General features: G+C 43.6%; 2 protein-coding genes across 21 annotated transcripts in view; one reads left to right on the top strand and one right to left on the bottom strand.

Moving 5' to 3' along the window:
- The window catches only part of AKTIP (AKT interacting protein), a 21672-nt gene extending 2712 nt beyond the window's left edge, over nucleotides 1-18960 (bottom strand). For 3 of the 20 annotated variants that reach the window (XR_014567097.1, XM_083750548.1, XM_083750544.1), the window contains exons 1-9: nucleotides 18690-18865; nucleotides 11291-11408; nucleotides 10468-10673; nucleotides 7442-7506; nucleotides 7262-7362; nucleotides 4344-4432; nucleotides 4148-4246; nucleotides 3327-3434; nucleotides 404-464 (exon numbers count right to left, since the gene is read on the bottom strand). Coding sequence is in view for 9 of the 20 variants with exons in the window: in XM_083750548.1 (XP_083606674.1) it covers nucleotides 404-464; nucleotides 3327-3434; nucleotides 4148-4246; nucleotides 4344-4432; nucleotides 7262-7362; nucleotides 7442-7506; nucleotides 10468-10673; nucleotides 11291-11332 (771 nt within the window). In the remaining 11 variants the exon portion in view is untranslated. Of the gene's footprint in view, nucleotides 1-403; nucleotides 465-3326; nucleotides 3435-4147; nucleotides 4247-4343; nucleotides 4433-7261; nucleotides 7363-7441; nucleotides 7507-10467; nucleotides 10674-11290; nucleotides 11409-17282 lie in introns of all 20 variants that reach the window. The other 17 variants (XR_014567098.1, XM_083750551.1, XR_014567099.1 and 14 more) reach the window with 12 other exon arrangements.
- LOC310849828 (uncharacterized protein) lies at nucleotides 18405-26633 on the top strand. The gene is made up of 3 exons (XM_083750583.1): nucleotides 18405-18638; nucleotides 24575-25141; nucleotides 26335-26633. The coding sequence occupies exon 2, from the start codon at nucleotides 24588-24590 to the stop codon at nucleotides 24972-24974; it is 387 nt and encodes a 128-aa protein (XP_083606709.1). The 5' UTR covers nucleotides 18405-18638; nucleotides 24575-24587; the 3' UTR covers nucleotides 24975-25141; nucleotides 26335-26633.

Here is a 26633-nt window from a genome sequence, read left to right as displayed (position 1 = left end):
GCAGTCACCCAACAATGCCAACCACCAACAGTGAGCCAAGCCACCCTGAAGAAAGTCCTCTGGGCAAAGGAGGCATGTGGGAGGATTAAGCTCCTCCTGGAGGAAAACTCAAAACATGTCTAAAATGTTGCCATCCCCCAGCCTGCCAGCTAAACACAATTACCACTTCCCTCCCAAGTGCAGGGTGTACTTTGTAGGGCCAGCACAACCGGATTTACAAGACACAAGTCTTGTAAATTTACAAGTCCTCTTTAGGACTACAATACTGCCAACGTACATCTGAGATGAGGTTTTATAGAAACATTTCATTTGCATAGAACTTTTATCGGTTGTGCTTCATAGCAAATCAATGTCTTGTTTTCAAATCCAACTACTTGGAGCAAGCTCAATCTCTCTTACGTACCTTCTGGGTCAACATCTTCTCTCTAGCTTCATCATGTATAGCTGGATTCCAGGGTGAAAAACTGTTAACACATAAGAACATAAGCCTGTAACTGGTCTCCAAAATTGAAATAAAATGTCTCCATAGTGTGACATGCAATAAGTCTGAAAGTAGTACAAATGAAAATGGCCACTTTTCCAAGTTTATCTATGGGACACCACAAGTATTTGTGCTTACTTACACACTTTGAACAACAAAATTGGCAAAGTAATTACCATATTTTTCCTTCTATAACACGCAGATTTTTTCTCCTAAAAAGGAAGGGGAAATGTCTGTGCGTGTTATGGAGCGAATGTGTGGTCCCTGGAGCCAAATGGTGCAAGGGGAGGCAAAAAAAAGCAGGCAAAAATCGCGCTTCTCCTAGAAGGGAAAGCTGAAAAGAGGAAGTGGCTGCTTTCCTGCATTCTGCCTCAGGGTCTTACTGCCCACCCACCTGTTTCCTTGCTGTGTTTGCTCAAACGGAACAAAGAGCAGGGAAAGCCCCTCCCCTCCAGGCAAGCAGAAGGGAAAGCTCCGTGCAGGAGGGAGAGAGAGAGAGAGCGCGCTGGCTGGCTTGGGTGGGTAGGTGAGGGAAAACTTTTGCCTTCCTTTCCTCCCTCCCGTTATACCCCTCTCCTGCATTCTTAGCCAGCTGCTTCTCTGCACACCCCTCTCGTGCCCCTTGTCCGTTCTGTGTTTTTCCTTCCCTCCCCACTTAAAATGTGGTTAAAAAGCATGGATCAACATGGATCCTCAGGATCTTTGCATTGGGTCAGCCCAAATTCACCATCAGATCACATAGCATGTCCATGGCTACAGCCTGCCCCCCCAAAATCATGCACCCACTGTTGCCTGGGGCTGCAATGGTGCAAAAACGTGGTTAAAAAGCATGGATCTACATGGATCCTCAGGATCTTTGCATTAGGTCACCCCAAATTCACCATCAGATCACATAGCATGTCCATGGCTACAGCCTGCCCCCCAAAAATCATGCACCCACTGTTGCCTGAGGCTGCAATGGTGCAAAAACGTGGTTAAAAAGCATGGATCCACATGGATCCTCAGGATCTTTGCATTAGGTCAGCCCAAATTCACCATCAGAGCACATAGCATGTCCATGGCTACAGCCTGCCCCCCAAAAATCACGCACCCACTGTTGCCTGGGGCTGCAATGGTGCAAAAACGTGGTTACAAAGCATGGATCCACAGGGATTCTCAGGATTTTTGCATTGGGTCAGCCCAAATTCACCATCAGAGCACATAGCATGTCCATGGCTACAGCCTGCCCCCCAAAAATCACGCACCCACTGTTGCCTGGGGCTGCAATGGTGCAAAAACGTGGTTACAAAGCATGGATCCACAGGGATTCTCAGGATTTTTGCATTGGGTCACCCCAAATTCACCATCAGATCACATGTCTGTGGCCACAGCATGAAGCACAAAAATGATACATCCACTGTTTCATTCAGAATGTTTTTTCCCTTGTTTTCCTCCTCTAAAAACAATGTGCGTGTTATGGTCAGGTGCGTGTTATAGAGCGAAAAATACGGTATTCACTCTACAGTAGTTTTCCCAGCCTGCTGCCCTCTAGACATTTTGGACTACAACTCCCATACTTCCTGATCACTGACTATACTGGCTGGGGATGATAGTAGTATTCGTCTAACACCATCTAGGAGGGTACCAGGTTGAGGAATGCTGCTGTACAGATAATCTCAGTAAATTTACTTCAGCTACAAAATGTATTCTATTTATGTATGCTAAGAGGATTAACTTAAAACAGTGTTTGAAGGTTGGGCTGCTGTGACCGTGAAGTCATCCCAGCTGAAAGGTGAAGGGAAAGAGAGAACACAATTTGCAAGCAAGCACAACAAAAGAGTCTGGAATGCATTGCAGGCCCAGCAGCATTGGAGCCAGTGGCAAGGTGAAAGCACATGCAGCCATACAACAGAAGAGGGCAACATGTTGGAATAAAATAAGGTCTTAATTTTATTGATTACAGACGTTGGGCGGTTTGATGTAGGCATTAGGTACGTCTCCCAAGATCAACCAGTCTGTCTGCTGGTTGATGGTAAAACGGTGTTGACTAAGGTTAAGGGCAACCCTGCAACGTGCATCGTATCCAGGCAACCTGCCAATATCACCAATGGACTATGGCCCATCCAATCCTGAGTGGAATATCTGGACATAAAACGACTCGCCGTGCTCCTTTAGGAGGATACCCGTGACGGCAGAGCAGGGGGACTCCCTACCCCCTGCCTACTTGGACTAAGGATCCAATCAAATGCCTCTTCCACCAAAACGTTGTGACAATTGCTATGAGGTAGGCAAAACTCATAGACAGTCCCAATTGCTCTGCAATGAACATTCATCCCTGACCCCAAATACATTGACCAATATAATCCATAGCAAAGTCCAGGAAGGGTATGCCTCCTAAAATTCAGGCAAATCTTACTCCCTGAAAAGGAGGGAGGGGAATCCAGTGCCGACTACTACCTGGGCTCCGGCACAGTCAGCTTTATATGCCCAGGGAGTAGGTAGGAAGGAAAACGTTCCCTCTTGGCTCTGCTCCCAAGCCCTACCCCCTCATAATGCCTGTGATTGGGAATTGGCTCAGCAAGAGGAGGTGGAAGTGCCTTTTCCTGCCATGCCAAAGCCAAGGGAGGATGGGGACATCCTGCCGGGGCCACAGCAGAGTTGCAACAGCCTCTCCCAGTGAGGCATGGCAGGAACAAGTATTTGTTGCTTACGTGTTGCAGAAGTGAACAGGAGCACATTAACTTTCATTTTTTTGATGCACAAATACCTTAAAAACCTTAGTTGCAGAGGTGTATTGATCTTAAGACTTTATGCTGTTCTGAGAATGCTGTTCTGAGAATTGTACAACTGTAGTACAATTTCCTACCTAATTGCATAGGGATCCTCTATTTTTGGTGGATCAAATAAGTGACTGCTGCATAATTTCACACTGTCAACCACCTTACTCTTGAAAAGTTGAATATCCTTGTCATATCTAAGAGAGAGACCAAGACAAAAAAGGAGACACATTAGATGAAATCAGAACAGTCTATCAGTGCATGAAGAACAGAGATTTGTAATCTCCCTTTATCCACAGAGGACAACAGTGCCTTATTTTTACAGAAAGCCTTAATATCAAGAGTTGGACTAACCACAATGCCAAGGCCCAGACAAAATGCCATTTCCACCCAACTGGCATAATTAGGCTAAACTGTGAGCCTCCTATTCTGCAGCAAGCCTTCTCCAACCTGGTGCCCTCCAAATGTTTTGAACTATAACATTTATAATCTCCAGCTCTTATTTGTAGTCCAAGCTATCTGCAGGCACTAGGTTGAGGAAAGCTGCCACAGCCAATGCAAAATAGAGAAAGGCCACATACCTACAACCTCCCAGCTATCAACTATCAGGAAAGCACAAAGCTCCTTGCCCAAATGCATGATGTTAGTTACAGGGTAGGACATGTTACATCACAAGTGCGGAGGAAGAATAAATTGCCATGTACCCACACCACACTAAAACGTATCTTCCTATCCAGGTTGGCCCCTCACATGTGTGCCTAAATGTCAGAAGCCAATTCAAGGAACTTGCAGCTAAAAAACAATTCTGGAACTGATGCATATAGGAAAATCCATAACATTTGGTAAAATGCATGTACTTGTGAGAAAACCTGGATAAGTTCTAGAAAGTTCAACCCTGATAGTAACTCACAGCACAGCAGCCTCAGGATTCAAAGGAATGGTTGTGTCAATCTTGTAGAAGACCCTTCGAGCGTACATCAGTATTTGCCATATGTGATTATGGTTTCGCCTTTAGAAGAAGCACAAGAAAGCCACAGCAGCACCTTTAGTGAAGCACCCAGACATAACTTCTGTTCAATATTTGCATTCTAGAGCATCACACTAACCTCCACTTGGCAAATGCTCTTTTCACATCCAGTTCACCTGAGATGGGATCTACTAGCGGGTGGAAGATGGGCAGATCAAAAACCAAGCGCTGAAAGACAAAGGAGACTTTAAAACCAAGCTGATAACCAACCTTACAGATTAGCCGGTGGTCTATTAACCCCTTTGCATGCAGAACTAACCTTCTGCATTAAAAATGCCTCCCTCTTTGGTTAGTGGAGAGATTGTTAAGTAGCTCAGCCAACTAGCTAGTTACAAACCTAGAACAATATTCTATAACATTTTGATAACATGCAGCATGAAAGGGTGCCTATTCTTACATGCCACCTTTCAAGGTAAAGCCTTCCCAAGGCAGCTTAAAAAGTATACCTGAAGGAGTATACCCCAATCGTTCACTGAGGGGTTCCTCCAAGGGTCTTCTGCTGGTTCCCTCACTGCAAGAAGCAAGGTTACAGGGAACCAGGCAGAGGGCCTTCTCGGTGGTGGCGCCCTCCCTGTGGAACACCCTCCCTGCAGATGTCAGGGAAATAAACAACTATAGTGGTACCTTGGGTTACGAACTTAATTCGTTCCGGAGGTATGTTCTTAACCCGAAACCGTTCTTAACCTGAGGTACCACTTTAACTAATGGGGCTTCTCACTGCCGCCACATGATTTCTGTTCTCATCCTGAGGTAAAGTTCTTAACCCAAGGTACTACTTCTGGGTTAGCGGAGTCTGTAACCCGAAGTGTTTGTAGTCCGAGTGTTTGTAACCCAAGGTACCACCATATCTGACTTAGAAGACATCTGAAGGCAGCCCTGGATCGGGAAGTTTTTAATGTTTGATATTTTCGTATGTTCTTATATATGATGTGAGCCACCCAGAGTGACTGGGGAAATCCAGCCAAATGGGTGGGGTATGAATAATAAAATTATTTATTATTATTAAAGGGGGGGGGAAGCTACATATACACAGCAGGGGAAATGTTGAGTGGAGCTGTAGCCAAGCACAATGCAGGAGATATTTCTACATGTAACTAAATTCTGCAGTGGTTCCACAACTGCTTTTGATGGCTTCAGCAAATGTGGTAGGTAGCTAGAGAAAAGACAGCTCTGGGCTGGCACTGTAATAATGAATTAAACGACATGGGTGAGCAGGGAGCAGAGGTGTACCTTCAGAGAATGCAAGCCCTCAAAACGCACAATTCTCCATGAGCACACTGAATTCCAGGTAGCTAAAGAGCCTGCCTCAGCTGCACCTTCTCTCCCCCTCCCCAGTCCCCTGACAAAGCGATCAATCATCTGTCCTATGTGAATGAGCCTGTAATGCTTTACTAAACTAGTTTAATGTTTTGTGTTAAGGTATCACAAGAGGATTTGTATCCTGAAAGGTGGGATATAAAGGACTAAAATAAATGACTATCGCATTGCATTTCCTGGGAAACCAGAACTAATTCTAGTTTGTACATCACTTTTCAGCTACAATTTGTTCTCAATGCAGCTTACAATTATATCCATAGAAAGGGGCAATACAATTAGGAATTGGGGAGGCATGTAACTGCATGGTAGTTGGTCAAAAAACTTTATATTTTAATTTATTGTGGATACCATTTGGGGTCACTTACCTAATCTGAAAGCATTTGCAATAGGCTAAAATGTGCTGCTGGTGGATCATAGGGATGTGGATTGGCTTAGTGGAGGGGTGCGGGGAGCAGGTAACTGAGAATCAGGCTTCTTTTTATTCAGGGAAGCCCAGAACACTTAATTCATCTTCTTCATCATCATCATCAACTTTCAGAACACTTAATTACAGAACCAAGTGGCGGAAGAGCACAGAGCAACTCAGAAACAGACTGCAATAATTTTTTTTAATGCATTAATGCAGTGACACAGTTAAGAGACAAACTTTGTTGACCATGCACACTCCTAGTAGATACCATGTTAAATATTTAAATGCCTTTTAAATTTAAGCACTGTTAATTTCTCTTTAAAGCTTAAAGTAGCCTCTACCGTTAGAAGCTTAGTGCCCACTGTGTTCTGCCAAAAGCTGCTCTGCCCATTGCCATAAAAACGTCCAAGCTTGGCTGACTCTCTTGCCTTTTGAGATCTGCCAGAGCCAACAGAGGTAACTGAAGTTGGTAAACAAGAACGTTCCGCTGTTTGATCCAAGAAGTCTGATTTTAAAAGCAGATCTCCGAAAGCAATAAAAACATAACTGTGCACAGCAGTTGTGGCCAGATCATTTAACTAAGAGAACAAAGCTATGGCAGGCAGATGTTTCTACAGATAACTAAATCTCATAGCTGAATCTGAAACAATCTCACTTGCTAGGAACAGAGACTTGCTACCACCAGAGAAGTAAGAAATTGCCCTCTGCTGACAATAAATGGAAGCTTTAGAGTTGGCATCATATGAATAGCTAAGAGAATGGTTCAAATCTCTCCTGCCACAAATGCACTAGGTGGCCTTAGGCAAACTATTACAGGGTGAGTCCTTTAAAAGAGGCCTCATGAATACAGAGTACACATGTTCCACAGGGCCTCTTTTAAAAGACTCACCCTGCATATGTATTTTACCAGCCACCCCATTCTCCTTAAAAGATTATAATACTGATTTTTAAATTGTAACCTTCCCTAAGACCTTATGGTGAATGCAGAATAAAAAAACAAACAAGCCCTTAAATAATAATAGCTGTCATCAGCAATATAGAGATATACTGATCTACCTTAAAGGCTGCAATAATAACATATTTGAAGCACTCCTGAATGTTTTAAAAGAGTTCTATAAATGCAAAGTATTTATTATGTAAGCCAGAATTGCCAGTTCTGCCATGGTCTAGCTTGCTGAGCAAAGGCCTGTCCTGGAAGAGAAACATCACATGCCCCACAGCCATCTAAGTAAGTCCACAAATGATGAACGTTTCAGCCTATTGATACTTACTGGGCAGTCACCATCTGGGTAGTTGTCAGGGATGTAGACTGTAAATTTAAACACACCATCCTGGTACAACCCATGCCTTATGAATATTACTCCAAACCACACTGCAAAAGAAAAAAAGATGGTGAGATGTAAAAAATAAATAGCTTTGCTATAGGAAGAAAAATCCAGATATATACTTACTTAATGCTGATTGGTAGGAAGGTTGCACATAGACACCTGGCAGCTTCTGCTTCACAACCAACGTGCTGTAAAGAAATGTAATCCATCTAGTTAGATTTAAAGTGGCATACATAAACCCCTACTCAAAGGCTCTCAATTAGAGTACACAGTGAATTTCCCCATGATCTTTTTACTTAAACAGCTAAGGATGTTTCTTCCTCACTACCAAAAACGTTCAGAAGCCAGTCAGCCTACCTGCAACAGCAAGACACTGACTTGAAAGCCTCCCCCCTTCCACAGCCAAAGTGCACTCCAATTTATCTAGAGGAGTTGGCTGTGAATCTCAGGACTGGAGGTTTCCCCATTGCCCTGAACCAACAGGCAGTACAAGTCAAGGCTTTACAAGAAGGTTCTTTCTGACATCAGAGAAGCTGAATCAATGCCAGCCACACTCAACTCACTTGCAAGAGCAACAGAAATGCACTTTAAATATCAAACAGGCCATTGCAAGCTTGTAATAAACCAAAACAGTCAGCCAGATATTTTACTGGCTTTAGGGACTTACTTGGACAGAGTAAAAGGCACATAAATGGGAGCAGGCATCAAGACAGAAGCCAGCAATGAGAACAAACCATAAATGCAAGTGTGGGAAGGGGGCAGGGCTATGGTTTCTGAAGGCAGGCAATACAGCAACCTTGATGAAGCTAAGCAGGTCTGAATCTGGTCAGCGTCTGAAAGGGAGACTGGGAATTCCCATATATGCCACATGGAGTTCTATGATAGAATGAAAGCGGGATATAAATGCAACAAAGCAAGCATACTCCATAAGGCTAAAGTCAATCTCTCTTTCCATCACTCAGATACACAAAGAAGCTTCCTAGTGGATGAGGCTTTTGATGTAACTGATGCATTTGGGGAGGGGTATATTGGACAATTTAATTTCTGTCCCTGCAGATTTTATTTGGAAACGAAGTACCGGTACATTTGTTTCAATCTTGTTTGATTTTGGTTTAGACTATGTATGTCTCTACCCTGTGACCTTCAGGTAAAGGGTAGATACATAAAACTGCTTTCTAGTCCTGCCTGCAGCACATTGAATGAAGCTATAGGAACAGCAAGAACGGATGCATCAGATAAGTAAAACAGAAGCTTGTCCCTTTGTGCTCTCCTTGGCTGCTGCAGACAAAGTTCACACATATTTGGAGGATGACTTTTGATCATTTTCCCCCACAGTTTCTGGTATACATTACATAACATGACCAGATTACAGTCCTAAGGGAAGAGATCCAAGGCTTCACTTCTGCTGAAAGACAACTGCGAAAACAAGAGAGTTGTGTTCCCAACACCACAGCATTAATGAATGGAATTTTACCCAGCCATCCTATGACAGCAAAACGATGGCCATGGCGGCATTTTGCCAAGTGTGTCTCAAATAAGCTTTCATCAACAAGCTTTTCAGTAGCTGAAGCATGCAAGCCTGTTTACTTGAACAAAGCCTGCCCACAGAACAATAATGAGCCCCGTCACCAGCTGTGCCCCCAGCAAAGCCTGAATCACAGAAAATGATTTAAACTCTGCAAGCTTATAACACTCATTTTCTGTTCCTGGTTCAGGTTCTACAGCCGCATGAGGAAAGCACTCTCGTTTACTAAGCTGGCTTGTCTCCCCTTCTAAAGGCAGGCTCACAACTATAGCCACTAGACTTGGCAGTTTTTGCAAAGGAGATCCACATGGGAGCTGTACAACTTATGAAAGGGCTCCACACATTCAGCTGTAAGCCAGCAAGGCAGAAGGCAGCCTTAATCCAACTTGCCTTTTTGCTATGTCCCAGCTTACAACAGACATCTTTACAAGAGCAAAAGCTACTACAGGATAACGAGTTCACACACAGTGGAAGAGAGAATCGCACAGATCCACTCTTATTCATATAGTGCTATCCCTCTCATGTATTGAAATACACTGCTATTAACTCCATCTCTTTTTCAACAATTTTGCTAATGAACTACCAGTTATGATGTGCAGCTGGGCCAGATAAAAGGAGACTTTGGTGACATAATAATTATATGTGAGTGCTTTGCACATAGCAACGTATTGTTCTCCACTGAGAGGCCCCTGTAGTGAGTGCCTGGGCCTCTACTGCCAGGGGCAAGTTTTGCACCCCTTGAACTGTACCCTACTTTGTGGCCTGTTGACTTAGTCCCATAGAACTGAATGAGTTCTATGGATAAATCCTATGTGGCAGAGTGTCACCCCTCCATTTGCCTAGTCCCACTCCATATCCCTTGGGCACAATGCAGTGTGAAAAAGATTGGAATGGACCTAATGACTTTTTTAAAGTAACTTGCTCTAATAAAGACAGTAGGACAAACGGTTCCCCAAACCTTGAAGAATGGAAGGGAATTTGCATTCTATTAAGCCAGCACATTTGGTTACTTTGTGACGATAGACTGCTCTGCCTACTTTCTTTTAGCAAATGTTTTGTGCCACTGGGGAAGTGGTAATTCTGTATTGATTTGTTTTGGATGTTTTATGTGATGCCAATAAAAGGTTTGATGATGATGATTTGGTTACTTTGCTTCAGGCGCTCCTTCTGTTTACAAGGGCTTTTTCTGACCTATAGCTCAACCTTTGGCTATTGTGTATCACTACCGATACTAAGTATGTTTACACTGCTTTATGAATGTGTTACTTTCACCACCTAGATACTATGTTTACTGTGCGGTATATTGAGTCTATAAATAACTAGCCTCAAAAGATACTACATATTAACAATCGGCCAATTGCAGCTCTCCACACTTTCAAGGAGCATTTGAAAACAAATGTCACATAACTCCAGCTGCTCAAAGAATCCCTCTTCAGCTCCTGCACAGAGGATCAACCCTCAGGAAACTTCCTCACTTCACTTGCCACCAAAGTGAATGCAGCATGCAAAACCAGCTAACACATTGTTTATTTTAAACATTGCTATTTGGCCTCAACAGACTATTATAATGAAAAATAAGCATTGATAAGGAATTTCTGAACCGAAAACACACACAAAAACGTACAATTCTGCCAGGAGAGAGTATTCTAGGTAGAAAGGTCCATAGGAGGCATGTGTCCCATTTGTAGACTGCGCTGAAAGGGCGGGTGAAGCAGGCTTGGTCATTGGCACAGCATTTTTGGGAATCGAAGGCAGCTGCTTTTTTTGAGTGGTGCGTGGAGGACTGTTCTTCAGCTCGCCAACCAGAGCCTTTTCTTCTGTTTCAGATCTCTGTTAGAAAATGTAAAACATGGGGGGGGTGTAATTGTTCCAGTTGTATCCAATGGTCAGCACTCCAATTCATATTCACTAACACTCCAGTTTGGGTACTGAACAGAGGACTTAAAAGATATCCTGCCACTCCAAACAGTTATGATATATCCAATTGCTTAGTTGAATTTGGCAATTATATAAAATTGGCTACTGTCAACTTTGGAACTGGCTGAGATCTGGCCACAAGTTAAGAAATGCACCCAAGTATGCTTTTAAAATGGTCCACATATATATTTGCCTCACCAGATGATCTGTTTAAACTACTACCCAAAATCTCTTGTGAGCAATCCCCACTTTTGAAGAAAATGTAATCAGAAAGGTCACCCTGAGAAGGCCTGTGATTATAGTTTAACTGAACATTATGCTGAGCTTTCTTGATTTCAAGTTTCCTTTCTAGTGGATCCCATGATAGTAATTTTTTAATCCACATCAGGTTTCCGATTAGCATATATTATTTAAAGATCCTTTGGATACTCTTCTAGAATATAATAAAACCCAAGGGGGAGGGGAGAGCATCATATAGCACACATTTCATCAACTCAAAATGGCCTGCCTTGCTGTCAGCCACACCCCACCTTGCGTGTAGAACTTGTAGACATGCTCCAGAAAGGGTTCATAACGTGTATTCCGAGTAGAGGGTGGTAAATCTGCTATGCCACCCAGATAGCCAGCTTTCTGGGATTAGCTTCTGCCCTAGAAACAAAAAAGTGAAGTTACCAAATCAGTGTCCTGTTGGTCATATTGTGATTCCACCCAAATATTAAGAGACACCCCAAACATGTTATACAACCTAAACCACTTGTCAATAGTCTCTACATACCCTCCCAATTCTCTTTCAAGATTGCAGCACGGTTTCATGGCCACTGAACAGGTTGTTTTACCTGTGATATTTTACTGGAGCTGAGCGAGAGGACTAGCACGGTATCTATCTTTGTGAAGCACACGATAATATTTTGTTAAAAACGAGTAGGACCTAATCAGGTAACCTCACCTTTGTTTTCACAGACACCACCAAGTATGCAACGGCCCTTCCCAAGCTATCCAGATAAAACCCGTATAACCAAGGGCTTTTTAGCTGCTATCGTGAGTCAAACCATCAGCAAAGCTCTGGCAGAGAAATGAACTTTTAGTTGTTGTTGTTGTTGTTGTTGTGTGTGCAATTTCAGCATTCAAGTTATACAATTTTGCTCAGGGTCACCCACATAGTTCGATTCTCAGATATATGAAGAATGAATTTATTGCACTCAGCTGGGCTTCCACAAGGCAGCACAGGGCGTTACCTTAGGAAGCACATATTTCCAAACCATTGTTTGGCAAGATGACAAAAATGCAGGGGCGGAGCACTTGCAAGGGAAAATCAGAAGCCACAGGAACAGGGGGTGCAGCCTGCCCCCCCCTACTTATTTCTGATTTAAGAACATGGAAGGAGGGAGAGAGGGAGTCAAATGATGTGCGGCAGTCTGGAAAAGCAACACTGGCAGATCAGATATAGCAGGTGGGGAAGAGTTAAAGACCACCCCCCTCTCACAAATGCCCCACATCACATTATGGTGTGGACTCAGGAACCTCGTGTTTTAACTGCAACATGTAGTCGCACCCTCAGGAAAACAGGCAGTAGAGGCCAAGTAGCATTTTTGTTGTCAGTGGGAACAAGTCATGTATCATTGCATGAAACTTCTCCCTTAAGAGATTATCAAAGTAATCCACTACAGTATACTATGACTCACTGCAACTCGGGCTTCAAAGGAACAGTAAAAGACACAAGTGTCACCTTATTGTACATCTCTTTCTAGTCCCATCTAACAGACCCATGGTTACTTGAAGGGTTTTAGGACAAATTCATTGCACTCATTAGAAAGTGAGAATGGTGTAGATGTTGCCACACTTCTAACTTCCTGAATAGTTAGCATTAGGAAAATGAGATTTCAGCATCTGAATATAGCGTGTCCTGCCATTGCTGCATGCTACTCTTCTAGTAATCTTCTGTATCTTTAATTAAGAAGTATACTTAGAAGATAAACCTATTACATCAGCACTTGGAGTTAACATTTCCTGGGTCACAGAGCAGATGAGGCCTCACATACATGAGCCAATCTTGCTGGAACTGAGTATTCTTTATGCTGTTTGAGCAAATTGGTACACTGTACTTATTGCTGTTGATACACACCCCATGCTGAACTAAAGTTTTGTGTTGATCAACCATTAACGTCATGCTTTCAAGACAGTCACCAAAAAACAATGGCAATTTCAGATACCCCCTTCTTAAAATATTTGCTATCACTTTAGAATATCCCAGCTGATATGCAAATGCCTTTGTATCCCATGAAGCCTTTACTATGGAAAAAAAACTATATTCTTACCACAACAGTTCATACATCTCTAATGAAAGCTCCAATATAATTTTGACTTGATCAGCTAATAGGTGTGGAACCCAGTTTCCCCATTTCCCAGGGGAAGCAGCAGCCAGAGCACAGTGCTAATCCTAATCTATATATCAACACCAAGGTGAATTGTTAAAAATGTATATGCTAAGTTATTCATAACTGATGAGGCATATATACATGTCAATCCTAAAGCTGATCTCTAAACTGAATACAGTATGCATCTACCAGATACATTACAGAAGGTTTTTGTATGCAAATGCAGAAGAACCAATTGCATCACTTCTCAACAAAATCTTTTGTTTTATAGCCCACTTTTTAAAGGAAATCTTCTACAAAAGCAGCTTGCATCAGGTTTAAAATATACATCCAAACCATAAAAAGCTACTCAAAATGCACAACCAAACATTAACAACAGAATCATTGTGAGTAAAAGGACCACAATAAAATTATCCATATTCCAATTAGCAGGTATTCTCCGATACCATGTTTAAAGCTTAGGAAGTTACACAGGATGCAGTCTCTAGCCTCTTCAGGAATTGAATTCCATAAGTTTAGGACCACCATTGAAAAGGTCCAGTTCAGAGTTTCTGCCAGCCTGTTTGCCTTCACTAGTAGACACTGAATGTATATCTCAACATATGAGCAGCAATGCAGGGGTGTAGGCAGCCCTTCAAGTAACCCAGCCTCAGTTCATGGAGGGCTTTAAAGGTCATAACCAGGACTTTGGACTGGGCCCAGAAATACACTGGCAACCAGTGCAACAGATACAAAAATCAGTGTCACATGTTCTGGCCACCTGTCACCCACCAAAAACTAGGCAGTCATATTTGGTACTAGCTGAAGTTTCCAAACTTGAAAGGCGGCTCCACAAAAAGCATGTTAAAGCCATCCAATCTGCATTTAACAAGGGCAGGGAAAATGGAGGTGAGATCATATAAACAAATTTCTTACACACCTTGTCATGCAAGAGCATTCAACACTACAGGATCTTAAGCAGAGTAGAAATGATGACCACTCCCATACCCTGGATGCTTCGGAAATGGCTAAGAGACCAGATCTCCATGTGCTTTTACATTTTGTAGCCTCATTAGTGCAGCCAATCTTATCATTTTGATGCTAAACCTAGTAAGCTAATTGGCTAAATAATATCTCCCTCCCCAAAGGGACAATAGATTGTTTCAATAGGTTTCCATCACTACATCCTGTTTTATGTGGCTTTATTCAACCACAAAGGCTCTGTGGTTTACAAGATGACCTTAACTACTTCTCCCTTTCTCAAAGCATTAAAACTCATAGCCATCAAGTGAAACTGAATGTTCAGGCCAGATAAAATAAACTATGCACAGCGTGAAGAAGTACTAACTATGAAACTCATTCCCACAGGAGGCAATGGCAGCCACCAACTTGGATGGTTTTAAAAGAGGATTTGGCAAATTTATAGAGGATAAGGCTATCAATGGCTACTAGCCATGATAGCTTTGCTCAACCTTCTTGTGTCAGAGACAGTATGCCTCTGAATATCAGTTGCTGGGAATCACAGGTGGGCAGAGAGCTGTTCCACTCAGGTCCTGCTTGCGGGTTGCCCATAGGCATCAGGTTGGCCACTGTGAGAACAGGATGCTGGTCTAAATGGGCTGTTGACCTGATCCAGCAAGCTCTTCTTAACTACCATCAATCCCAGTCAGCACCATTCCCAGTTAACACAAGTTAGCCAAGAGTATAGCTAACTTCGCATTTCTGCAAAAAGAAGGAGCACAGCTTAGGGAAATGATTTTGAGCTCAGAGTTGGCAATCCTCTGCTAGACCTGTTATAAAACAGAAAAGCCTATACAGTAACCTGACTTTAGCATCCAGTGCTTTTTCTCAATCCTGGAATAAAGTATACAATACTTCCAAGGGAATCTCAACAAGCCCCAGATATATATGCTGCTCTCAAGCTACTGTCTCATGTTCTATAATATGCAACAAGTTAAACTCAGTAATATAGTCAAAGGAGTTTGACAAGCTCTTGAACACCAGCACTCAACAACTTCCACTTTTATTTCAAGTGTCCTCTTATAGATTGCAGCCCTTAACTCACTCTTTTATGTTCTTAAGCCTCAATGATTTTGAGGGAAGTTACAAGAACCCAGTTAGGTTCAAGGATGGAGCAGATTTAGAATAAAAAAAAATGGGGGGGGGGAGGAATTCTCACAACCAGTACTTACCAAGAATTTCACAAAACAATCTGTTTTGAAATTTCTATACAGGGTTTAAATCACTACTAACCCCTCAAGAGGCAGAAATTGTTTTGTTTCTGCCACTGGGTGATTAAAACAATACCAAATGAATATCCAGCTGTATCCTCCTCCTTAGGTCTATTAATTATCCAACATGTTATCATAGATCTGCGCACACACACACACCCAATACAGCTATAATTCATATAATTCATGCCATATATGAACTACAACTAAAGGAACACCGTATGTGTGCTTCCCATGGCACTAGCTTAAGGTTTTAATGCTAAATGTGAGTGTGTGAAGCAGTTCCTGAACAGATAAATATGGTTACCCAAAAGCACATATACTAACATACTCTTTCCCTGCATGGACCACACAGCAAATTAACTGTGCACGTGCTTTAAACAGACAGCTGAAGGGCAAACTCTAGCTAAGGACACTGTATGTTTCACAGGAGAAGGAAGGGGGACTAACAAGCACACCCAACCATGAAACACCTTGGATTCTGAACAATGCAGTCAGTATTTGCTGTTATACAGTCTCTCTTCATTTCAGAGGGACTTGAGCAGGGCTCATAATAGATCCCAAAAAAATTAATAGCAGATTCTCCAGTGTTTTCCCCTCTCTGTCCTGTATTCATGATCCACTTCTTTGTACATTTTAGCAAGTTTTATTCATGACCCCCACTATGGCTCTCCTTTCCTTTCCTCTGAAGATCGCAAGCCATCTTCAAAGAGGCATGAGCTCACCTTATGAGCATGCAACATAAAAATAGGCTAGTTGAGAAATAGCAACAGGTTAAACTTGTCTGCCAGGTCCATTAAAATGCTGTCACACCTCCCCACCCCAGTGCCTCTTAATAATCTCCTATAGCAACCCTTCTTATATGTCAGATTCTGGACACCTATATTTGCCTACCTAATTGATTTAGTTGCAATACGCAAGGGTATGCACCAAGGCAGATGAACTCCCAAGTGATGGAGAGGAGCTGAAATAGGTCAGATGAAATGGTGCTGCCTTAACATTTAGTTCAACCATTTCACAGGCAGAGAAACCCCAGAGAGCTGAGGGGAGAAAATGAGAAGAGTTCAAAATAAGCAAAAAAACGGTGGGGTGAGAAAACTTGCAATTAAAAAACCACATGCATCTTTGAGAGCAGGCTTAGTGGTAGGGATCTCTTTATTTCAACCAAGACTGTGTCACCAATATACTCAACTGACTTAATTTACTTACTGATTGGGGGGCTGGAACAAACCAGAGGTCTACCTCATCCAGCACAGCAGCCAGCCAGGTGCTTATGTGAAGCCCACACAGGTGCACCCTTGATCAGCAAGGAAACACCACAACCTCCCAAGAGGCATTCACAGAGAATTAGCACAGTACTTTTAGGAACAAAAGCTCCTTGTGTAAAAGTCACAGAATGGGTAGCAGATACAAAGCAGCACAGAATTTGAAGCTCAAATCTATCTTCACTCACCAGTGAGGTTCTCCAACATAGGCCACATAAATCCAACAACCTAAGTCCCTAGCCCAGCTAACTTCCTAGCTACCCTTTCAACATGTTGTCTCTTCATCATTTGGAGAGCATTCCTGTACCGTCATATTACAACCCAGCATTCAACATAGCCCTTTTCCCTACTAACCCCTAAACCAGAAATAAACTCTCCATTTCTCCCTTAAGAGGTGACTCTCCTCACCCTCCAGAAATAACCATTCCCCAGCAATGTGGTTTACACACAACCCCTTTACCTCCAATTCCTTCTCCACCTAAGCCTCACTGGCTGCCAGAAGCAGAGCTTCACATCCCCAGAGGGAGACACTACTATACTTTGCTCAGACCCCTTCTACTCATGAGTCACTCACCCCATTTAACTTCCCAGAAATGCAACACCTTTTGGACCAAAACTCCTCTTGCACCTCTTACCCCACCCCTCCACCTCCATCACCCAGATGATGGATACCTGCTCTTTTGGCTTGCAAGGAAATCCACTGGTCACATCAAGTGCCCTTCACCAACATCTTTTCCAATTCCACAAAAGAGGCACCATTCAGGTACATTTGGCTTCAAACGACTAGCCTCTTCTCACCTTCTTTCCCTTGCTCTGAATATGTCACCTTTTGTTTTGTGCCAACCTCTCATGTCTATAAGCTTTCTTTGGGGGGGGGAGGGGGGAGAAGAGATATAGAAGGTTTCACCAAGAGAAACAGTAACAAGAGGTAAAATTAAAAAGTATTGCATCTAAGTTAATTTTCTCTCATTGAGATATAACAAAAAAAATCACTTTGTGAATACCACTTTTAAAAGGCAGGCTTGCCACTGTGAGCCAGGATCTTGACAAGCAAACACTTACTCACCTGCTTACCTTTCTTCTATTGTGTTAATTTTAATCAGGCCAAGGAAGCTTCACCTGCTAAGCCACTTGTCAAAATGACCAGCCAAGGCTGGTACCCTGAATGGCCCTGCACCTGTGTACCAGCAGTATGGCAACCAAGTCCTCAACAAATGAAGCTTCCCCTGCCCCCCTCACAGGGAGAGAGAGAGAGATGAAAAAGAGCATCACCCACTTTTTAAGAAAAGTGGCTTTGCTCCTGCGAGCCACCAGCATGTCAAGCAGAAGTTCAGCAGGTGAAGTTTTATTTTTTAGTTGCTCCTTTGCCAGGAAAGGATAGGGGGAAGAGACTTTGAACTTCGGCTTGTTAAGCTGCTAGCTCAAAAAGCACAGGAAAGGAAGGGATAACACGGGCGCCTTTGCATATGTGCCTTTCAGCTAGCAGAAGTTCAGCAGGTGAACGTCCCCCGCCACACCTAATTTCCAATCCCCTCGCTGGCAATATGGGGGGATGGAGGGGGAAGGCTCTACCTGCTGGACTTCGGCTTGTCAAGGTGTTGCTGGCTCAAAGTGCAGGCGCCAGGCCAGGTGAACCGGGAGGCACCACGGAACCATTTCCCTCCTCCCAGGCAACAGCCCTGCCAGGTGAGACCCGTCATACCTGCCTCGGAAGCCCCAGAACCTCTTGGGCACCCACCTTCTTTCCCCTCCATCCCCACCCCCGTTCGCCGACCCCTCCCCACTCGGCAGACCTTCAGCTTCGAAGGCGGAAACCTCCCGCGCCCGCCACCGCCCTCGAGCGCAGGCCGGGCTGTCAGCTCGAACAAACGCGTTCCTGAGGGAGGGGAAGGAGGACGGGCGGGGGGAGAGAAATCTGGTCCTCCTCAGCCACCGTCGCAAAGGCCGCACCGGGCAGCGCACATGCGCACTCCTCGCCCTCGCGCCCATCCTTCCACCGACTTCACGGCGGGCGGGCCGCGACTCCAGGTAACGCAAGAACACCCCGCCACGCGCACCCCCTGCCTTCCGCCAGCTCACCGCGATCGGCTCGCCTGCCCCAGCCGCTGCTCCTCCTCCCAGCTTGCACCCATCGGGGCTAGGTACTCATCCTTTTGGCCGCGGATTTCCGGCGGAGGTTGGGCACTCTCATTGGTCCGCACGCGGGCCAATCAGAGGACAAGCCCCTCCCCGCCATCCTTTTGTGACTACCATAGTAACGCCTCGACGCCCCCTTGTGAGGCGAAGAGGGAAACGTGAAGCCGCCTCGGCCTGTTGTTAAGAGGCGGGGCCCGGCGACGCCCAGTGCGTGGATCCGGATTGGATAGCGGACCTGTCCACCTCGAAGGGAGGCGGGCGGCAAAGAGAAGTGGGAGCGTTCAGGATTGACGGTCCGGACAGCCAATTTCTGGATTGGCGGGTGCGGATTGGTTGGCGGGTGCGGGAGCTACCAATGGACAAATGCGCGACGGGAGGAGAAAGGCACTCATTGGTGACTCAGGAGAGGGTGGGACTAGGGAGTCGTGAGGCGGGGCCTGAAGTGTAGCCAAAGGGCTTGGTTCTCCTTCGCTCTTCTGTTTTTCAGTACAGATTCAAGCGAATGAAAACAGCTAATCGGTTGTTATGAACAGTAGCAATTATTAATAACAATAGTAGCATTAAACATTAATATTCGTAATTAACTGTTGCTAATTATATTGCTTGGTGCGTCATTACTTTTAATTAAAGTATTATTAAAGTCTGTTGTATTTTATTGCTTTTGATTAAGTAAATAAAGAAGTAACATTGCTTATTGTATTCTATTGTTTTTAACTTGCTAGAAACTGAGGGAAGGCCAGTATAAAAATCTTGGAAATAAAACAAAAATGCAAGAATGCAAAGAGTACCATATTCATCCTTTCATTATTTTTAATTATTTGGTACCTGGACTCCTAAGGCAAACCTGTCAGCTAGCAGAGGAAGGAACTGAGGAAATTCCTTGCTTTTTTCCCTGTTCTGAACTCAGCCAAGTGCTCCACACCAAGCGTTCCCAAATTGTGGGCCATGGACCACATGTGGTCCACAAATTTCATGTAGGTGGACCACAAAAAGTCCACATTAAATATTTGTATTATTTTTAATTGTATTTTTATTGCTTCTTTTATTTCTTATATTGTATTTCATTGTATTACACATTGTACTCTGTATGCAAATTATAGTACAACAAAATACAATATAAGGAACAAAAGTAGCAATAAAAATACAATCAAGAATCAACACAGCACACAGAGTGGCTGTGGCAACCCAATCAGATGGGCAGGGTATAAAAATATTATTACAACAAATGCTACAGGAGGCAGAAATGTAATTAAGTGGTCCATGGGGGAGTTTTGGGAAACCATTATTCTCAGGGTCCCACAGATTCCACAAGCCAGTCTCACTGATCTTGGATTTTTCTCTTGTTAAAATTGTGTTTATCTCCTGGCTTCAACCACCCTATATCATAAAATCTCATTTTACAGCGCTTTATTTAAAAATACCCAATAATGGATTATCCTCAGGTTGCTCACAAAAAATTAAAATAATATATATACTATCAAAAATAAAATATGAAACAATAAGAGCAGCATACAGAATAAAACTTGTCCCATAAAATGGGTAAGTCCAGCTTATTACTATTTATTTTTAAAAGTTGTTTAAAAGCCGTTTGTGGATAAAAAGGTCTTCACCTGGCACTGTATGGCATAGCAGTTCAAGTGCTGGACTAGGCTGTGGAAAACCAAGATTCAGATTCCTACTCAGTCAAGAAACTTGCTGTCACAGTTTCTCAGCCTAGCCTACCTCACAGGACTGTTGTGAGGATAAAAAGGGGGAGGAAGAGCTATGTACGCCACCTTGAGCTCCCCGGAGGAAAAATGGTATATTAAGGTGAGCTGCTCAGAGGCGGTAGTTTCCAAGTGGTAGTTTCCTCTCCTTCACAACCACCTGCCCCATTCCATCTGATATTCTTGATATACAATGTCTAATAGTTTGTTACTAGCCCTAAACAAATAGTTGGCCCATGTGCTTGCTGTATAATACTGGAGCTTGGTATCAGGTTCCCACAAAAGTAGAAATAAGTATCCCACAAAATAAAAGTAACATATTTGTGTTTTGGGGGGAAAGGCATCAAGCACAGCAGGTCTTCACAGTTCATCTGCTAAGTATACTGGAATTTGCATAGATTGTTCTCTTCAAAATGAAATAAGAAGGGCAAGGATAAAATCAGAAGAAATTGACAGTCCAGAACCAATAAGATTTTTAATAATGCCATCCAAGGAAGAAAGGAAGGATTTTATTGTTTCACTACAATACGCTTGCAATTTTATTTTCAAATACCATACATTTTCTACTCGCTTGTCGCCCCCATATGGACAAATGGATACCTAGCAAGGAAAATCTGGAATTGCAGAAAGTACTATTGTGACGCTCAAGAGATGGGGGAGATTTTCAAACATGAGGGTTAAATGTGTTTGGGTATAAAACATAACTAAACACTATAATACAAGTAGAAGCTGCAGAGATCTTAGGGCAGAGATGAAATTATAGATTTTATTTTGTTTATGCATTCAGCGCCACATTTATCACTTCATGCGTGGCACAAAGACTTTTGGATGTCACCTCTCAAAACAGCAATGTTTGCAATTTCACACATTACAGGGAGCAAAGCTGGGTATGCCACACAGTGTACACACAACAGGTTGCCACAGGCAGCCTTTTCTGGAGAGTGTAATTGTGTGATATATTTACTTATTTCTTCTATATACCACCTTCTTCAAGGAGCTCAAAGTGATGCATATAGTCCTCTATGTTCTCCTCACAACATCCCTGTGATGTAGGTTAGGCTGAGAGGCAGTGATTGGCCCATGTTTACTCTAGTAACCTTCATGGCTAAGTAAGGATTCATATCCTCATCTCCCAGGCAGTGGCGTAGCGTGGGTTGTCAGCACCCGGGGCAAGGCAAGTAATTTGTGCCCCCTAACCCGTGGATTTGCGCCCCCTAACCCCCAGATGTTGCGGCCGGGCCCCCCTGCACCCCCCACGCTACGCCACTGCTCCCAGGTCATACATAGTTCAGCACTCAAACCATCACACAGGTCTGTGCCACACTGACAGGTCACGTTTTTGGCCATTTAGGGGTCACAATTTTGGCCATTTTCTGGCTTCCTGACCCATGTATCACAATTGGCTCCTGACCAGTGGGTCAGGTCTCTAAAACATGGGCAAGATCATGACCTGTGAGGTAGGAGTGAAAGAAATGAGCCAAAACATGATATGTGAGTCAGGACTTCTTTTTTATTTTATTTTTAAAAAGCACAAAGTGACTTGCATATGAGGAGCCCAAAAAATAGTGAAAATGTGACCTACAGTTCAAGAGCCAAAATATGAACAAAAATACCTCCCATGAGAAAGCAAGAATGAGCAAAAAACATGGTCTGTGGGTCAGGAATCCAAAAAATAAGCCAAAACATTATTCAGGGGTCAGAAGCCCCCCCCCCCCAAAAAAATTGGGTGGGTCAGGTGTCAGAAATGAACTCTGGTTGAGCAGGGATTTGAAGTCTGGTCTCCCTGGTTCTAGTCCAAAACTCTAAGTACCGGTACACTATGCTGGATCCTTGCTCAGTCCCTTTCCTTCTACTCCTTGCTGGCACACTTCCACCAATGTGGTCCTAACATGCAAATTATTTGGGAAGATAGCAACAAAGCATTGGCTGAGAGCTGTCACAATAGCAGTATACAGCTAGTGAGATGACATGATCCTACCATGGAGTCATAAAACTTTGGTGTGTTGACTATTCAAGAATCTGCACCCAAGGCAAAAGGAGCAGGGTAGGGGTGGGCAGATGTCTGATACCAAAAGAACTGAGATCGAATTTAGACCTTAGTGGGTAAATTTCTTGAGTCTTTAGAGCTCATTTGTTATTCCCAAGGGATACTGGACATAGCATCAATAACTCAAAACAAATGAGGACATCTAAGTGCTTGAACTGCTTCCAGGAGACTATCATCTGCTGCCTTTGCTGTTTTAGGGGAAGAAGAAGGTACCAGATCTGCTTTCTGTTCCAGGGCTTGCTTTTAGGGTGTTTTAAGACACATCAACTTGAGGTGCTCCTATGAAGATTTAATTAGCTATGTCAATGGTGCCTCTACAGTCATGATTCAATTTAATAATTTGCTTTTAGCATTGTGGCATCAGTGTCTTACCCTATTCAGTGTCAAATAACCAGCATCATATAACCAACATGCTTGGCTCTCATCAACCATTTTTGAGTTTATATATCAATCATTTAGGAACTTTCATCACTGTAACTAAGCCAAGTTTTATTGCCTGTGCAACTTTTTCTGAATGCTATATGGAAAAGCACATGAATCTGAGAGTTTTACCATTTTAAACTTACCAAATGTGTGGTCTTTTTTTCTATGCTAGAGGAAGAGGACTTTGGAAGGGCGTATTTTAAAGGTCTAACAGCCTATATTTAAACATTTTATTTTGCTGCATCTTTTGTGATTTTAAATCTGATCTTGAGTTCTCTCACCAAAGAGTATTTGCCCCATACCTGGATCTTGACATCCAGGAATTCTCCTTTTGTGGCTACTTTATCCTTGCAACCAACATTCAGGTGCTTTGTACTTACTAAATGCGTAATGGGGTTCCCTAGAACGTGCAGGCTAGACATGACCCCCTAGACAGCAACACATGTGTCCACTGTTGATGCTGATAGACCACAGAAACCCTTTGTGGGGTTGGGAACCCTGCTCTATTTCCAGGTGCTTAGGCAGGGTTACTAGCATAGGCCACATCTGCACCATACACCTGAAGTGCTAGGAAAACACTTTAAGCAGTCAAACAAATTATGGGAGCTGTATTTTGTTGAAGATGCTGTGAGTTGGTTGGAGGCCCCCATTCCCTCACATAACTGCAATTCTTGTTAAATCATAGATATCTCCTAACAACTTTCAGTGTCCTTAACAAACTACAGCTCCTATAATTATTTTGGGGGAAGACATGGCTACTTAAAGTGCTTTCAGTGTATGGTTCCAGTTACAGATAGGTAGCCGTGTTGGTCTGCCATAGTCAAAACAAAAAAATTCCTTCCAGTAGCACCTTAAAGACCAACTAAGTTAGTTCTTGGTATGAGCTTTCATGTGCATGCACACTTCTTCAGATACTTCTTCTTCAGTGTATGGTGTGAGTGTGGCAGTAAGGCACAGGAGCAAGGTGGCAACATTGTGCTCAACGGCTTCATGGAAAAGATAGGTGTAATGCAATTCAGTCTCTGTGGCTCATTTGTCATCTTGCAAATACAACAGACGCTGAGGTGGAATCTGAGAGGGGGAAGGAGAGAGGTGGCATCCTGTAGGTGTTCTAGGAGTTTGTTGTTGGGATAAAGGGCAGGGAGGGGAAAGTGGGAAGGAGATTGACAGAGCTGAGTGTGGTGGAGCTGGAGCAGTGAAGGCTGTAGCAGCTGGTGCTCATAGGAACTGGTGTGGCAGAAGGCATGGAGGCCAATGGTAGGTGGAGCCTGAAAGTCAAAGACAGACAGGGCCTACTAACTCTAGCTTTGTCCCAAACCTCCTCTCCACTGAGTTTCACAAAGGAAACTCTGAGACTGAAAAGCAGGAAGCTGACAGCCAGGGGGCTACTGCCCTTGGGCTAGTTGTAAATAAGGAAGTAGGTAGGTGAGAACAAGTTGAAGGCACTCACCTTAATGGACCAGCCACCACTGAGTGAAGGTCATGGACAAGGATGTCTTGGCACATACAGGCAGGGAGATAAGGGAGGCCATGGCTACAGCAAGCTTTAAATATTATGATTCCATAGAAAGTGAAGCTAGCTCACACCAGCAAAGTAGTCTGTCCTTATCCATTCAGATCTCCATCTGATGATCAATTTGGTTCCTTTGCAGTTCAGTGAAACGGATGCTTGACTTTTCTGGAACCAAGTGGAACACACGAGGTGTGGAGCCAGTGATAGTCCACGACATCTTATCCAATGACATTCCGGATCTCAGGGACAGCAATAGTTTGGAGATTGCTGCTATGATGCACGGGACAAAGGACGATGAGGATCTGCTGAACAGTGCTTCTGAGCTGTGTCTAGAACAGAACATGGAACAGACAGATGTTCTGGTAAAGCTACATGTAGAAGAGTGGAAGGGCTATGACACACTAGCCAGCAATGAAGCAGAAGCATGTGGCACAACAGAGAAACCAACAGAGCAGGAAATTAAGAAGAAAGAACCTGATGATACCTGTGTGGATGATGAAGAAGAAAAGAGTCATTCTGGACCAGCAGGAGAAGACTGAGAGAGTGCTGCTTTCCCTAAAGACAAAGCCTTCACTGAAGGGAGCATTGATCCAGGCTCTGACAAAGGAGATTTTGCACAGATGTGATGTTGCTCTGGCTCTTGTGGAGGAGCTGCTGACTAGGAATGGACAACTAACTTCCTTCAAAGCCTGGAAGTGCCAGGTTGGTTAGTCAGCCACATATTCTCTTGCAGGGTGGAATCTGGGGTGAATCTTTGGCCCACTTAATATCTATGGCTGGATACACACCATACATTCAAAGCACGTGACTTTGCCCAAAGAATCCTGGGTACTGCAATTTGTTAAGGGAGCTGGGGATTCTTTGATTCTTTGGGGGAAATAGTGTGCTTTGAAATGTGTGGTGTGTACACAACTTCTGTTTCTTCTGCATTACATGGGCTCATACATTTCCCATATCCTCTCCTTTAATTGTCAAGTCTGAAAGTGTGTATCAGTTGTCTTTCACTGGTCCTGAATTTCTTCCATTTCACAGAACCTCTGGAAAGATTTCATATTTATTAAAAGTATTTTTCAAAAAAGGACACTCAAAGCAGCTGACTACAAAATGAAAACTCAAAAGCTTACTAAAAGTTAGGCTATTAATATTCTTGGGTTATTTTATTCATTTATTCAGTGGTATGCATATTGGAATACCAATGTGGCATACCAATACCACAGACGCAGGTGGCGCTGTGGGTTAAACCACAGAGCCTAGGACTTGCCGATCAGAAGGTCAGCGGTTCGAATCCCTATGGCGGGGCGAGCTCCCGTTGTTCAGTCCCTGCTCCTGCCAACCTAGCAGTTTGAAAGCATATCAAAATACAAGCAAAAGGGAAGGTAAACGGCGTTTCTGTGGGCTGCTCTGGTTCACCAGAAGCGGCTTAGTCATGCTGGCCACATGACCCAGAAGCTGTACGCCGGCTCCCTCGACCAGTAAAGCGAGATGAGTGCCGCAACCCCAGAGTCGGTCACGACTGGACCTAATGGTCAGGGGTCCCTTTACCTTTTTATGCATATTGCCCCCCCCCCATGAGCACAATTCTCTGGGCAGCTCCCAAAAAGGTCCATCAATTGGTCCATCTAGCTCAACATTGTCTACAATGACTGGCAGTGGCTCTCCAGGATTCCAGTCAGGGTGCTTTCCCACCCTTACCCAGAGTTGCTGGGGATTGACCCTGGGACCTTCTGCATGCAAAGCAGATGCTCTCTCACTAAGCAAGACCAATGCTTTACCAATGAGATACAGGCAGGCTCATTTGAGAAGATGCTGAAATGGAGCAATGGTTAAGACTTCTGGGATTCTGTGAGGTTGTGCTATTCTGTTGCTTCATGTGCACATTTCTTATTTTCACATCTCTAGGGTACTTCAGCATCCTTGATGTACCAAAGAAGAACTTATGTACAGCATGTCGAAGACAGAGATCCAAGGCTGAATCGCAGAGAGTCCCAAAGACACTGGTTTCCTAAAATATTTCCAACCCAACCTTTTTGTCCAGTGTGCTTCATTCTTTCCAGTTTCATTTGCTTCTTCAGCTAAAAACTCTTCATGGAGAGACATCAAAGAACCACCCCAGTGGCATATTGGCAATGACTGAGATACTTCTCCCCACCCCCTCAACTCTAGATTAGAGGGAACATTAAATCATTAAACGTATTTCA

Source organism: Podarcis gaigeae (genome assembly GCF_964106915.1).
Source record: "Podarcis gaigeae genome assembly, chromosome: 8".
Classification (NCBI taxonomy): Eukaryota; Metazoa; Chordata; class Lepidosauria; order Squamata; family Lacertidae; genus Podarcis; species Podarcis gaigeae.
Note: the sequence above shows the minus strand (reverse complement) of the source record. Positions and strands in the feature narration are given on the sequence as shown.